Genomic DNA, 16,271 nt, shown 5'->3' with positions numbered 1-16,271 from the left:
ATACTGCAGAGTAATTTAGAAAAGTCTGAGGACATTATGCTCTAGCAGCTACCGGATTTTCGACGTTAAAAGAGCAGTCTTCAAACATTCCCAGATTAGTGGCAGCTCAAAGCTGAACAGGGAGCTGAGACTTATGCTCCGAGCCGCACAAAACAGGAACATCCCGTTGCTAGCTGGTTGTAGACAGGAGCATTCATTGTTCAGGATTCGAAGTTTGATTTATATTACAAATCCAGCACACGATAGAACGAATGCCTGGAGCTACTGCTTTGGCTAGGATTGCTACAGTTCTGGGAGGGCAACATTTATTTGCCAGTGTTCAGAACCTGCCTGTGCCCTCTCTTTTTGAACTGAAATTCCTGTATCAAATGCCTTTAACAGCCCGATAGCATGTGATGGACTGAACAGACTTTCTGGTCTAGGATGTCTACTTTTGTCCTGCTGAATCACTAGGAGAATTGTGATCACAGGGAAAACAGTAAAGGGATAATTGTAATGGTCCTCGTAATTCTGCAATAATTAAGCGAATGCCTGCCACTTTTAAAAACAATACTTTTTTTTTTGAACGTCAGTTTCTTTTCAACTCACAGTGCCTCTAATAGGGATCTTTCAGAAATAGACAACTGAACAAGTATAGCAAACAAATAGCTTTCTTTCAGTGAAAACGGAATAGCTCCCTAGATTCTCCGTCGCCTTCCCAGCACAACTTCTGGCTTCCCTACCCCTCAGACGACACCCTCAACCTCCACCTCACTGCGTTCTTCCGCGCTGCTCCGTGGAACTGAGTTGGCTGCCCGCCACCACCGGCTGCCTTGCTATTCTTCAGCGCCCGCTAGCGACGGCACTAGGACCCAGCGGAGTCCCCGAGCGGGGTTCCCAGAAAGGCAGCCAGACTCCTCCTTATCTCCAGTGTCAAACTTGACATCAGACTGCGAGCGGAGCATGGTAACTTCTCCAGCAATCAGAGCGCTCTCCCACACATCAGTGGCATGCTTCGTGGAGATATGCTCCTCTCACTGCCCGGTGCACCAGCAACATGGATTGTCACCTCTCCATCCTCATCCTGCTCGGCTGCTGCGTCCTCAGCTGCTCCAGGGAACTGAGTCCACAGCCTTCCAACGAAGGTAAGCCAGGTACCTCGTCGCTCCGTAGTGAAGCCCCGCAGCCCCTGGACCCGCGCTGTTCCCTGAGATGTCCAGAAAGGAGTGGCAGGAAAAGATTGTCTTTGCCCAGTAGCAATCCCACAACACTTTTGGGAGATGATTTGGGATTGTAGAAACCTTCAAAAACAATCTGTTTTTAATCTGATAGCTATTCCAGTGATTACATTTGCCAATTTGAAGCAGAAAGAAACAAAACCCTGTTTTTTTTTTTTGTTGTTGTTGTTTTTTTTTCTTTTTTTTTTTTTTGTTGTTGTTTTACAACCCAGTCTGTTAATTGCCAAATAGCCAAGGCAGTATTTTATTTTCTAATTATGACCATGTGGTTCTTTGAGAAGTTTCAAAGAAAAGGCTAGCCTCTCTCGAGATCCTGCGGTGTGTTTTAAAGATAATGACAGGTTGTTCCTGCTTAGATCCTTTGGCATTTATGAATGGACTAGAGGGAAAGCGGCTCGTTGGACCGAAGTCTTTGAGTGCGTGTGTGTATGCGTGTGTTTATGTTACAACCGGTTTATTGACGTTCTGTGGATCCCGCCGGGCGATGCTGTGTTCAGCGATGCAGGTTCTCATGGGCAGCATATGCATGCCACATTAACACCAGTGCTGTTTGAAGAGATAAACAGTGAGATTAAATTGGGTTCTTTTTTTTTTAAGGCCTTTCTTACAAACAGGAGAATGCATTTAATGATTGATTGATGAATAGCTCCTGGGTAGATGCAGTAAATAACAGAATATCACATTAGAAAGAACACTCAGGGGTAGCTAACGGTATTTCCTTGATGCTGGATTAATTATTGTCCGTGTAACGGGCATCCCTGGATTCTCAATGGATCAAAGTGTAAGCCTAAGACTGCAAATATTTGTTTTCATGTGTACTGAGCAGACTCAATATCCTTTTTTATATTTTGCAGACTTTTGAATATCTAGTTCTAATGATTTGTGAATAGAAACTCTTAAGACAACTTCTCTAAATAATTGATTGCCTTGCAGCAACAATTACAACTTTAATTCCCTCTTAATGATTTTAAACATTTAGAATTTTATCGAGTAAGTTAACAATAGAGAACAGCTGATGGGCAGGAAGCACAGTAGCTGTACCACACTCACTGAAAAATACTTTGTAGAGCCCATGCTGTCTACATTATGCTTATGCCCATGTGAAAAAAAATGTATGTAAACCTATTAGTACAAAGACTGCTTCACATGTTTGGTGACCCACTTTCACGCTAATGGGACAGTTTAATTTTCTTTCCTTAGTGCCTTGGCTGCCTTTATCAGTTTGACTGGTTTTATTAATTTTTGTTTGCTTTTCAGTAAAGAAATAGTTTTTTTCATCATGATGATGAGAAAGCTCATCTTTTCCACAAATCACTCATTTAGTAATACAAATTAAAATGTTCACTTAAAAATAATCATCAGCCATTCTTCTTGAAAGAAAGTTCATCTGTGCATGAATAACACAACAATATGCTATGTTGTTTTAAAATATTTTCCCAATATATTAAAATACTAACAATAACTAGAAAAGAATAAAACTGTCTGATTTTTTTTTTTTTTGCAGAGTTGTCTTTTTCCAAATAGAATGTGTATAGTCTAACGGGACAATGATCTCACTGAATTAGTGATGTGCAGGATAGAGATGAAATTACATTTGTGGTCAACTTAACCACACTTTAAATTGCAAATACTACTACTACTACTACTACTAATAATAATACCATTCATCTTATTCATACTCATATAAAGACAATGTATAATAATTTAATGTGATAAGTATAATTAAATCTTAATTGCCATCAGACCACTTTGTACATGTATTATTAAATTGTGTATATAAATAGTCATGTATAAATTAACACAATAGAGCTATAATAGTAAAAGTACTTATAAAACTAATGTAATATTTTCTTAGATGAAAGTTTTATGTTCTATTGTTCACAGGATTAGTCTTTCCAGACACTATCCTATAGCTAACTGCCTTACTATCTTTATGAGGATAAAACAAAAGTTGAAATAATTAGTTTAAGTTAGATCATACCTCAATGATACTTTAAATATCTATCAAGTATCTTGGCACTACACAGTTGAGTCATATGGGAAGTGAAAATTCCTGATCTGTGCCACAATTTCCATGCAATTCCTCTAAGTAAGTAAGCCGGACTCACTGATAGAGCTAAGGTAAAGCAAGCCAGTTAATGCAGCTTTCCTATAGAGCTAAGGTAAAGTGAAGCAGTTAATGCAGCTTTCCTATAGAGCTAAGGTAAAGTGAAGCAGTTAATGCAGCTTTCCTTTTTATCAGTATTTTGAAAACTGAAGCATATAAGAGGAAGCTATATAGGCAGCTCTTCATATAAGAAAATAAATTATACTAAAAATATTATGCCTATCACGTTTTTAAACAACAGAATACGTGCAGCAACGTACTTACTAGAGTACATTCTCCTATCTATCATGGGATAGACATGACAAAATTAGAAGAACAAAACCAGGCCATTGAGCTGATGGCTAAGAAACTTATCTTCATGAGAGTTTTTTTTTTTTTTTAACAAAAATTGAGATGACTAAATAAAACTATTGACATTCTATGAGTCGAAAATAAGGAAAAATGACTTAGGAATTTGATGTGAATTTTCCAGTCCATCAATTAACTGTGTGACTTTCTAATGTGATTTTGATGAAGTGATTTCAACTGCTTCTTTGTCTCCATGGTCTTCTGGAGATTCTGGGGATCACTTAAAACCTTTCCTGAAGACCCACACAGAAGGTAGCAAAAACTTTGTTAACAATGATCAGTTCTTTCCACTCATGTGGCACAAGAAGAAAACTCCATGGGGAAATCAGTTACTTCTCAAAGTAAAATTAGTACTGCACAGTTCCTTTGCTTCTTCTGTTTCTTTCTTTCAGGGATTCAGATCATGACAAACAGTAAGTTTTGAAAGAGGTTAAAGCCTGATACAGAGTGAAGTGCTCAACCTTCATTAGGTCAGTCAACTTTAGAACTACATGAAGTACTCTTTATACAAACTAGATATTTGTAGCTGTCTGAAGCAAAGTGGATTCCTTATTCAATGTTCTATGCAATACATTCCATCCAATGATCTTCACAAATTGGATTCACATTTACCCTTTGCTTTCTTTACAATAATGAGAGGTTTTAAAATACAGTTCAGTAAAATTCAGTCTACCTACCTACATACTTCTTACTGAGATACACTTTTCTTCAGTGTCTGAGAAACCGTCTCTGATATATTCTCCCTTTAACATAAATCTCTGCAAAGTACAAAAAATATTATATATGGGATTGTTGGGTGATTAAAAGTAAAACTTGCAAATGCATCTATATACTTCCTCTCTTGGAGCAGTAGGTGAATGTTGACACAATAAATATTTAAATCACAAATTTTCTCTTTTTAAAACTGTTCTGTATTGATATTACCTTCAATGTATATAAACTCTCACTCTCAAATAAAAACTCCCTGTGATAGAAACATTAACAGAGAGCTAAGCTATCATGTCATTTTTATAGGCTTTTTTGAAAAAGAGCTTACATTTGCTTTTAATAGCATTTCTTCATGCTAGACTAAATAATTGAATGCATTTCTGTAATTTAATAGTTCTCCTAATAGCTTGCCCCTCCACCCACCCCCAACAGTTATAACTGTGCCGTTTGCCTGAAGGTAGGAGAAACCTTAATTTCACTGCTTTATAACCCACAACAGTTAACATTTGACCTAGGTCATTAACAGGATTATCAGCAAATTTGTTTAAGCTTTTACTGACAATCTGAATTGCTATGATAATATTTTGATTGTGCCAAAAAAGAAACTTCTTGTAACCTCTCAAAATTGATCATGAAATTAATTCATTTTGAATTAATATCTTCCTAAAGAATAATATTGATACCATCGAACTCAAGTGAGGAAATATTCACTTTAAGACCCAACTCACCTCACTTTTGACATCAGTTCTTGTCAGAAGTGAAAAATTAGTAATCCCTTTAAAATATAAGTATTCTGGCAAATACAGTGAATTTAGACAGACAAGGCAGCCTTGTCATAGCTATGAACATTTTCAGCTTTATGCTTTTTTATACTGATATTGTGATAAATACAGTTTTTCTTCTCCCCTTAAAGTAAAAAGTTATGTGTATAAGTCAGAAGTGACTGTTCTTATAAAATAAAAACTAGACAAAACACCCTTGCCACATGTTAAGTCCCATTATACTGGAGAAATTTATCTGCATGAATTAAAAGAAACTGAAAGTTTCCATAAAAATCAAAACTAATATATACTCTTAAAACAAAGTATTATATAATCGTTTTAAAAGTATTACCAGTGTTTATTAACTTGAGAAAGTTTCACATAAAGTTTTCTGTTACTTGAATCTATCCAGGGTTTGTTTCTTGCTCATATAAGATCTTTAATTATTTAAATTTAAAGTAATGATTCAATGAAAGTCTTTATCTGGAGTGTTTATTATTCCATTTGAACATTCAAATTCCTGTATATTCTTTAATGGTCAAAGTACTTTTAATACTATTTCAAAATATTTCTTCCTTATAAAATATCCCTAAACATTCAACTTTTTAGGGGAACTTTTTGGATATTTTTCATGAACTAAAATATATACAACGTTTAAATATCAAATAATTAGTTACATATGCAAAGGATTTTTAAAGCAAAGCATATTTCTACAATATATTTGATTTAGTGACTTCAATGGAAATGGAAGCAGCAAGAAATGTTCTCGAAAGTTACATTTTCCAAGTCATAAAATCTTCAAGAAAGTATTAATAAAACTTTCCACAAATCATCAGAACTCGATAAGTTCTTACACACAGTACTTACTTAGAATTCTGTGATGTGGGCTACCTTTGATTTGAGTCATTTTCCACTGGTTTTGTTTGGCATAAATACTGGATGTAGAGAGAAATATGTATTTCTTGGAAGAATGCTAACTTTCAAGAGTTTTTTTTTTTTTGTCAAGACCTCCAACTTTATTTTTTAACATGCACTTTTGTCTGTGAAATATTCAATAGACTAATAAACTTTGCCCTTTAGTTCTTGCTTCAGAGAGATTGAGAGCAGATTCGGGTGCCTCTCTTTGGTTGTTTTAAGAGATCTGGATTTTATCACCACTGAGGGTCAGTAAGGGGCTTTTTACCAAGTGTGCAAGTAGTTTTTCACACAGTTTTCAAATAAATGGTTGATTGGTGTGAAAGGTTTGTTATATTATTCTTCTAGGTATATAGAAAGCTGGGATTAAATATTTACTCTTCAAAAAGAAAAAGGGAAAGACTTCTGCTTCAAAATGACTTCAAAATAAAAAGAGTTGTGATGTTGTGATATTAATAAAACACAACAGTTCCCAAACCATTAATCCATCTCTCCTGAAAGCCATTGCTCCTGTGTTCAAAGGACTGGATAGTAGTGTGCTCTTGATTTCAAACTCTGCAGGTCTTTTTGCGGCCGTCTAGTATCAGGTAGTTGTTTGATAACAACCCCCCCCCCCCCCAAATTATGAACATCAGGAAGTTTTAGTCTATCTCCTACGAGTTTTCTTTGGAATGCATTTTAAAAGGTAGTTCACTACAAATAATTCTCATGCAAGCAAAAAAAAATAAGCTGATTACAAAAAATAGAGAGAAACTCAGATTCTAAAACCAACAATACAATAATAACATAAAATATATTTATCACTTAAATCATTAAATCGCCTGGGTAAATTTTTATTACATCCTTAAAACCTATAGTTAAAAAATGGTGTGGTGTGTATCTTTACTTCTCCTCTTAAGTTTACAGACTTTTTTTTTTTTTTTTTTTTTTGTCTAGTAGGAAAACCTTGCCCAAGAAAGTTTTAAGAGTGTGAGCCAAAACTTACTTCCCCTTTGAAAGCCTGGGCTCATGCACGTGGAGGGTGGATGGAATCAAAACCCGTTCAACAAATAAAGCTTCAAACTTGAAGTGACGTTATTAAACTGGAAGCCCTGAATGCGCACAGCGCCCCCCTCCCCCTTCATTTTCTAAACCACGTCCTGCTGTTCTAGTCAAAGCAAAGGGTGAAAATCCACATAATCCAAACCAACATGGCGAACTGAGAATAATAGGTGAGGAAGGAGTCGGGGAAACAAATTGCAGCACTGTACAAACAGACTGCTGTGAACAGTCTTCCTGCGTGACAGGGGTGGCCAAAGGAGAACGTGAACGCGCCTCTTCGCGTCCTACTGCCCACATTTGATAAGACACTGTCGATTAATTTGTAAAACTGTTGCCCTAGTAAAATGCTAGCACTATGGCTCTTTACAGGCAGTAACTGTAAGGTGGTCACAAAGGAATCAGGCACCCTCACTGCCATCACACTCACGCCAGTGTGTCATAACCCCTATCTACTAGAAGAGACACTAGTAGAGTCTAGGAAGCATGGCGCTTCGCTCCCCAGCCCTATTCACTCACTGTTTTCTCATTAAAACCCAACCAGTAAGTTAAGCGGCCAGCTGTAAACCTTCCAGGGCCAGGGAGCTCTTCCAGCAGTTTCCCTCAATCGTGTACCAAAATCAGTGCCTGGAGCACGACGCGGAACCCTGATGACTGTGGAAGGATGGAGGGATGCTGACTGTTCTGGGCACCTAGCATCTTGTGGCGTGCGCGTTGCGGGCTCCTCTGTACAACTGCTCCCACAGCACCCGAAGAGCTTTCTGGACTCAGAACTCCTCTTTCCATAGGAAGCTAGCAAGCATCTCGCAACGAACGCGCGCCCTCTGCCTGCAGCCTCCCGGCTGTCGCTGCCGCGCTGCTCCACCCCACCTGGCCGCCACCTGCACCCGATAGGCACAGAGAGAACGCGACCCCCACTCTCCAACCCCTGTACCCAAGCAAGTTCTGATCTAGGCAGGAGACCACAGATCTCAGATTTCCCTGCCGCTTCCTCCGTGGCTGTCAAACCAGACTTTTCAATCTGGTGTCTGGAGGTGGCGCGGTAGTGTCTTTTCCAACTACCTTTTTCTACTCACCGGGTGACCTAGGGAGAGGGGAGGTGGAGGGTAAGGCTCCAGCTGAGTTTCCTGCAATGTTGGAAAAGCATTTTCTCATTTAGCTACTGAAAACAGAGACCTCTCATTACCCGGCTGTCCTGTTGGCTGCTGTCTGACCCTCCTTGCTATTTCTTGTTCTCTCCAGTGTGCTCTCCTCCTCCTGTTTCTAAATAAAGTAATTTTTGTTTTCTTTCCTTTTCTGTTTCAGTGTTCTTTAAAGTTACCTGCAGGTGACATCCACCTGTTAATCCCATCCTCATCGCTAAAGGAATATTCTTGATCATTCACAGAGTGTCCTGTGTCCCATCCCCCAAACCATCCCTCTCTCAGATTTGTACCATTTCCCCCACTTCGGAGTTTGAAAATAAACTTGAGATGGGCCATAGAGGGTTTCTTCAAAGTTGATGCACGGTTTACTGCTACATATATTTTTGTGACTATGTGCCTCAATGATTCTCTTAAAAAATGGTGGGATCGAGTAGCTAAGTGTGTTTTAAAAGCCTTCTCCTCCACTCGGGTTACAACCTCACTGGTGTTTTTCTATTTCATTCATCCCTTACGTCAACCATACCCAACATACGTATTAGGGCTTTCCTTAGGTACAACTGAAGAAACATCCTAGCAACATACCACTGGATTCGCACAGCTCCATCTTGCCTCTGTGTCTTCACATTGACTAATTTCTCAAATCCTGTGTATCTTTCGTTCCAGAACCATAGTGTTGTCAGCCTTGCTTTCTGTGGCTTGAACTAATTTGTTTTTGTGACTTTGCAAAATTAACTTCAAAACGCTGAAAGATTTTTGGCAGGAGAAATTAAGTTAAATCAGTAGGAGGACTTTTGAACTTCCTAAGCGGAGACCCACGTAGATCACATGCGTCTGTAAGTTAGTCATGCTCATGACCGTCTGTAAGTTAGGGAAGCTGCAGACAGTAGTCCACGAGGCCTGTGGGGCCTTTTCTTCATTTATCTTGGCCTCTGCTTTCTTAACATTGAAATATCACAGGCCTCACCCCCAAATAAAGATTTCCCCAGATTCCACAGACAAAAACAAAACAAAAAAGAAAGGAAATATGTGAGAAAATTGTCACCATAAATAGGGAATGGTTATGGGGGGCATAGAGGGGTTGCTTTTGTCATAAGAATGGAGTATAACTGAACTCTGGGAACTGCCACAGAAAATCAGGAAGAGGGAAAACAGCATTAGAGCATGCTCCGAAACGTAGGTGCTGCTCCCTGTGGGAAACCCTCTGATTTGAGTGATTTTTTTTAAATAATACTTAAGTGATTTCTTTTTGTTTACATTACAAAATACTTGTAGCTTGTTTAAGAGAGTTAAAATGGTAGCTGAAAGAGTACTCTGTAAAGTAGCAAATTAAGTATGGAGCACTTTTGCTTTTCCTGGGGAATTTCAACACACGTTTAGCATTAATTGATGCAATAAATTCCCTTTACCTGCCAAAGAGCAAAAGCAGCTTATGGATGACATCAGGCTTCCAAGTAAGAAAGCGAGCTGCCTTTGCCGATCTGTCTCCTGTTGCTGTAATGTCAATGTCTAACTTTTAAAAATGCTATTTATTGATTTGTTTTGAAACATGGTCTCATGTATCCCAGGCTGGTTTTGCACTCTTCACCTGTTTTTACACGTGCTAGACTTGTAGAAGTGGATCACTACCTCTGGCTTTACGTTAAAATTTCTAATGTGGGGTTGGGGATTTAGCTCAGTGGTAGAATGCTTACCTAGGAAGCGCAAGGCCCTGGGTTCGGTCCCCAGCTCCGAAAAAAAGAACCAAAAAAAAAATTTCTAATGTATTGTCTGTTATACACTGTGCTCTTGAAGAGGGTGCAGCCACTGTCACTGGCAAATAAGAAAGCCGTAGCAGATAGCTCTTTTTTCCACCCTGGCATCTGGAAAACAACTCATCAATTTCTTTTCTCAAATGTGGTTTTTTAAAATTCATGTATGGATTTGAATAACACTTCCAAATCAAAGGGAATGTAAACTGGACTGAAAAGCACAGTCCTTAATTTGAATTTATAAAGCCCTTGCGTTCTGTTATTTAATATCATGTGAAATCAATACTTGAGCCTTTATAGTACCACTCAAAAGTATGTCCTTTTGTAGGTCTAAGGTGTAAAAATAAATTATTAAACAAAATGAATTAAATACATACATAAAAATTCCCAAACTGAGTTTTATCATTTTATTTGCTCTCAAAACAACAATCTTGACAAATTATGTAGCTGAACCTTAAGGTAACTAGGACCTATAGGGCTTTTTCAACTACCATTCTTAATTATTATTGGAGAAAAGTTAAATTAACCTCTTCATAATTTCCACATGAATTAATTCTTACGTTACCAAATGACCTTTTAGGAACCAAACTGAATGCTATTTTCCAGATATCTTTTGAGTAGTAAAGTTATGACCTTTTTAAAGATAGATCTCAATGCAAAAGATGGCAGACAATCTTCACACTGAGAAGCCAGGCTGGGAAATTAATTTGCAATAGCTTCCATGTGGCTCATTTTACTGATCCTTAGGTCTGAGGAAAAGTCTGTTTGCAGCACAAGCGCGCTCTCTCTCACCCCCACCCCAGTGTGTGTGTGTGTGTGTGTGTGTGTGTGTGTGTGTGTGTGTGTGTGTGTGTGTGTGTTTGGCCAATCAGAGGGTTCTTTTACCAAACTGAGCTGTTCCCGCACTGTGACTAAAATGGTATAGATGAGTATTTTCGTTATGTACAGAAGATGCTGTAAGTGTTGTTCTGGAAAACAAATTGCCAGTGAGATTAAATATTAAAAGAGTCGTTTGTCATGGTCTAATCTTGGTTTTTCCCCTTTACTGTCTGTAATAATGATAATACTCCCACAAATATACCAAAGCAACTTAAGGTAAGTTTTGCTTTTCAGGACTGTAAAGAACTAAAATTATTACCCAAAGTATAACAACAAATTAAAGTTCTGCCCCTTTATTAAATATGAAAATTCTATTAAACTTAACTACCCTGAAATACTAGAAATACTTTTTTTAAGCCTAGTATTTTTCTCTTGGTTTACTTTCTCTGTCTGTGTTAACGTAGATAAGACTCATTTACATTTGGTAACTCAAAGGAAAAACTCACACTTTTCCTGTGTGTTATCTACATTTCTGGCCTAGACTACCATTTAATGCCCTTGTTTTATGAGAAACAAATTCTTCCATGGGTAATTATATATATATTTCAGGTGACTGAGCTGGTTAATTTAATCTATAATGATAATAATAGTTTCCCTATATTCTGAGGTACAATTGCCCTCCTTAAACATTTGTACATTGTAAAATACAGCATTTTCTCACCCCTGAAAGTGATTTTTAAAATTATTTTAAGTGTTACAGGATTTTTATAACTCAGAAAAAAGCAAAAAGGTATAAAATTTCTATTATTTAATTTTTTTCTAGTCAAAAGATCAACTTTGGAAGTTATAAATATTTTGTAATAAGACCAGGCTTGTAGTATATATTGTAGATTTATTATACTTAATGTTAATAATGAAAAGTGCAGGGTCTTAGGACTGGAGAGATACCTCAGTGGTTGAGAATGCTCAGCTTTCTTGCAGAGGACCAAAGTTCTGTTCTCAACACGCTTGGGGTGGCCTCCAGTCCCATGGTATATAACTCTAGTTCCAGGGCATCTGCTTTTCTCTTCTAGAATGCTCCAGCTCCCGCACACATGCGGGGCACACATGACCACACAGACACACAAACACGTAAACAAAATAAATAGGTTAATAATAAAAGTCTTGAGTCATAAACTCAATTTCAAACTTGCAGTTTTGGAAGCTGTTAACAGGAGTGAAGAAAAGTGAGATACACTGGATGTCTTGTTATACACGAACTCATCTTTTCATAGTTACAAAGCCTTGAGAGTTTACCGAGAGTACGAAGATAATGGTTGGTTTCAGACTAGATTTTGCAAATATTATAAGCCTTAACATGCCTCATGTCTGTGCAAATATTAGTTCTAGTGGGAAAGATGAGCCTGGAAAGATTTTCTTAGATTAAAAATTATGCAATGACATATATAATATGAAACAGTGAAAATCATGATGCAAATCCTCTGAAGACGCGTTACTATCGCAAATTCCGCATCCAGAAAAGATAAATTATTGCTGCACGTCATTTGACCGAGATGAGTGAAACTAAACATTTTAGACTCAATTGCACATTTCTAGACTTTCATAATTTAAACAAATTCCTAATTTAGAGAAGACCATGAAAAAATTGAGCATTGAGAACACTTCCCAGCAAGCACAGATGTAAGATGCACGTACGTTCTGTGTTGGATATGCATGCATACATGTGTTCATGTGAGAATATTGGAAACACATGGAAACAATACAAAAGGACCATCCCAAACTAGAAGCTTCTGCAGGCCCTCTTCACAATGTAATTACACTACCAAGAAAAACCACACGCAAATCCGTTTGAACTCTACCTTCTCTTTCATCAGTAAATTAAATGTTTTTTGACTGTCCCCAGCAGTCAGTTTGATATATTCCATTGCCACCATAATCCCCAAATTTGAAGAAAATAGCTGGAGTTTTGAAATAGAAGGGTCTTCTGTAGACTCTTATAAATATCCAAATGTATTCCATGAAAAAAACCTGTTTATGTGTGTGTGTCTGCAGCTGTCACTCAAATTCGTATCATTTTTAGCGAAATCCATAACACATGACTTTTAAATATTTTGCTGAACATTAAGAAGTCAAAGCTGTATTTGCTTCCAGTATTTCCAGATATTTAAAATACTTTATTTATTATGAACTTAACTTCCTTTGCAAAAAATGTGTATGGAAATATTACAATGTTTAAAGGTTATTCCTAAATTGAAATGTAATTTCTTCACTGCAGCTTTATTTCTGTTGCTAGTCCAAGGAACTTCCATGAGCTTTTTATTATTTCTAAAACGTGTTACTTTAGAAGTGGTTTTATCTTAACCTCACGTAATCTGTAAAACTTGGACTCAACAGAACTTCGATTTCACATCTGAAGGTTGATAATCAAGATTTTGATATTTTGATTAAAATATACCAAGGTAGCCTGACTTTATAAGCTAAAGACAATATATTCATTTAGGTATTTAAAAATGATATTTGTGTTAATTATTGTTTTTAATAAAATGATTGAATAATGTTTCTATTTTTTGCATTTAATCTTTTAAAGTATTTTTCTGAGTTAAAAGTAAATAAGTTGTTTTGTTTCTAGAACATTTCAAAAGGAAGTGTGCATTGAAAATATGCCACTTATACTCAAGGATTGGAATTGGATTGTTAGTCATATTTAGAAAATAGGTCTAAACTGGAAAATGTATCTAAATTACTCATACTTACAAACAAGTTGCCAGTGTCCAGAAAGAGAAAGCTAATATTTTATGACAGTTTTAATATTTATTGAGGTTGTTGTTGATTTACTGCAACGTCACTGACAAAAGATTCCAATAGTTTATGTGAAAAGATTATTTGCTAGAACAGATTGCCCCAACTGAGTTTTTGATAGTTTTGTCAAGTACATTAGCATTTCCAGTGTATATCCTTTGGAACCTTTTTTATTGGAAGAGGAAAACAGGGGAAAATCCTCTATGCTTAAAAATAGTATAGTTTACACCTGTGCAAGTGTGTGTTGCCAGTGCAGTTTGGGATGTTATCTCCTGGAACTATATAACCAGGCAAACAGGAAGCCTTGTGGTAAGAATGTGTGTGTTTTCATTTAGAGGAATCCTGCCTGTTACTTGTAAAGGTTTAGATGAGGCACATAATTGCAGTTCTTTTAACAATTATGCTCTGTATAGAGGCAAATCCAGAATTTTTCTTAAAAGGAAAATCCCTTAAGAACAGTAAATTTCTAGTATACTGCCTTGTCCAGAAAATCCACAGAGCTAACATATAATGAAAGGTAACTTAAGGAAAAAAGAAAAAAGAAAAACAAGAAATGTTAAGAATTGTTGATTATTTAAATAAACATTTTATCTAGAAATCTGAGAATTAGTCTTAACTAAATATTTATATGACAACACATACATTAAATTTAACATAAGTTTCTGAGAAGTTTACATGCAAAAGATTTGCTATATAATAATCAAAATAGTTTATAGTATCACAACATTTTAGCAGTTGTTAGTTGAAGCACAGCATCTATCAAAATTGTTATGTTTAGAAAGATACAAAATTACTATCACGTACCCCAAAGAAGCATTTAAATTAAGATGTAAAAATAATAGATAAGTTCAACTTGAGGTATATCAAAGTAGACTCTTCTAAATTTCTTTTCAATGGACTATCACACAAACAAACTAGGGGGGAAAGCTGAACTATTGTTAACTTTTGCTCAAAATATAAATTGTGAATTTTTAATTCCATATTATTTATGAAAGAGAGCTACACAGAGATTTACAAGAGCAAGAATAAAATGTGTCCCCTTCCGTGTCTTTTTCTTCTGTCTGGGCTGCTTAACTATCATTTAGAAGCAGATTATAGGGTTCTTCTGGTCTCTGTAACCTAAACCAAGCGTGTGCTCTTTATCATAAAAGAAAGTGATGAAAACGATAAAGATAAGTGGACAAGAAATGTGGCTTGTGTAACCGAGGTGTTGATGTGAACAGAGTGAAAGTCATTATTCTTTAGTCAAAGCAAGAGGGAATGAAAAGATGGTCTTCTCTTCAGTTGTGATTTTATAGGCATTTGTATTGGCTATAAAGGCCGCTTATAAGTGAAGGCTTTACAAGAAAATGTCTATTATTATAGGAATCTGAAATGCTTTAGCTATTATAGCTGCTTGTCCACTTTGAAATGATTATTTGATAATTATAAATAACTCAATATTTCCATGCAATGAAAACCTTTTGTCACCACAAAGTGTATTTGATACACTACTAGACAATTGTAAAGATCTGCCTCTGGAAGAGAGTGTGTGATTGAATTTTTACAGTTTTAACACTGTTTGTACATAGCACTTAATGTGTCCAGTTGTTAATATTAGGTTAACTGCCAACCTTTGTAAATGAGCAAGAAGTCATTCTAGATCAGAAGTTAAATTGTCCTTGAAAAAAAAAGTTCATGTATTCATGGGTTTTAAAGAGTGGAATCTCCAGAGACTTACATCACTCGATTTTAATTATCCACATATCTGACATTATCTATTTTAACATTTGATTCTAATACCTGCATTTTTGAGCCTAGAAATGTAACTCAGTGATACAATACTTCCCTAGCTTGTGTGAGACCTTGAAATCTAAAGTCTGTAAAACAAAAAATGAGTGGATACAAGGAGGTCTTTTGATAGAAAATTTGATGCATTTCTATTAATAAGAGTAGATAGGGCCAATTCTTTGTGATGTCATAAATGAACTCATTTATGATGTTGAGGAACAAATCCTGGGCCTCATGGAACCACCATGGAGATATCTCTCTGGCCTGGAAGAAAATTTTGATTGAATATCTCCTTTGGGACAGACGGTAGAAGAAGGAAAAGAATGGTGGCCACAAGGAGTCCCAAGTCAACTGTTCAGTGCAGTGGAAGTGTGACAGTCAAATTAGAGGCAGGGGTAACAGGTGGGTTCTCCCCTTTCTAGATTTTCTTATAACCAACTTGAGTTCATTTACTCTGGACTAATTTCTTACTAATTCTAACATGGGACTTTCCATTAAATATCACACTTTCGTGGATCTACCTGGTCTCAATTAGTGCCAAACCGTCATGTCCAAGAGAAGATGGCCTCCCCATCTTAGGAATGTAGCCCCTTGCCTAGCCATGCACCTGTATTGAAAAGTGGTGAAACTATAGACAACAAATATATTAAGATATAAAGCCATGTACTGCAAGACTTGAAGGAGTGATTTCCAAAATAAAACTTTATTGCCAAAGTCTACAAAAATAGAATATTAATATTAAGAAATGTTTCCAACTTAAAAATAACTTAGCTTAAAATGTTAATATTGGCCATATAAGTTTTTGAGTAGAAAATATTCTAATGTTATTTAAATAATGTGTCTCCTTAATACACACCAATAATATTTAGAAATAAGTTCATTAGAATTTGAAAAAA

The 16,271-nt window shown here is 36.4% G+C and overlaps 1 protein-coding gene across 5 annotated transcripts in view; it reads left to right on the top strand.

Annotated features, from left to right (window-relative positions):
* The first annotated feature begins 706 nt into the window (after positions 1–706).
* The window catches only part of Epha3 (Eph receptor A3), a 335,681-nt gene continuing 320,116 nt past the window's right edge, over positions 707–16,271 (top strand). Inside the window, exon 1 of one of the 5 annotated variants that reach the window (XM_006247976.5) lies at positions 707–1,124. In XM_006247976.5, the coding sequence (XP_006248038.1) occupies positions 1,037–1,124 (88 nt within the window). In that variant the 5' untranslated portion in view covers positions 707–1,036. Of the gene's footprint in view, positions 1,125–15,583; positions 15,778–16,271 lie in introns of those variants that run through there. The other 4 variants (XM_039088234.2, NM_031564.2, XM_006247977.5 and 1 more) reach the window with 4 other exon arrangements.

Source organism: Rattus norvegicus, chromosome 11 (genome assembly GCF_036323735.1).
Source record: "Rattus norvegicus strain BN/NHsdMcwi chromosome 11, GRCr8, whole genome shotgun sequence".
NCBI lineage: Eukaryota > Metazoa > Chordata > Mammalia > Rodentia > Muridae > Rattus > Rattus norvegicus.
The sequence above is the reverse complement of the archived record's forward strand: the minus strand, read 5'-3'. Positions and strand labels throughout refer to the sequence as shown.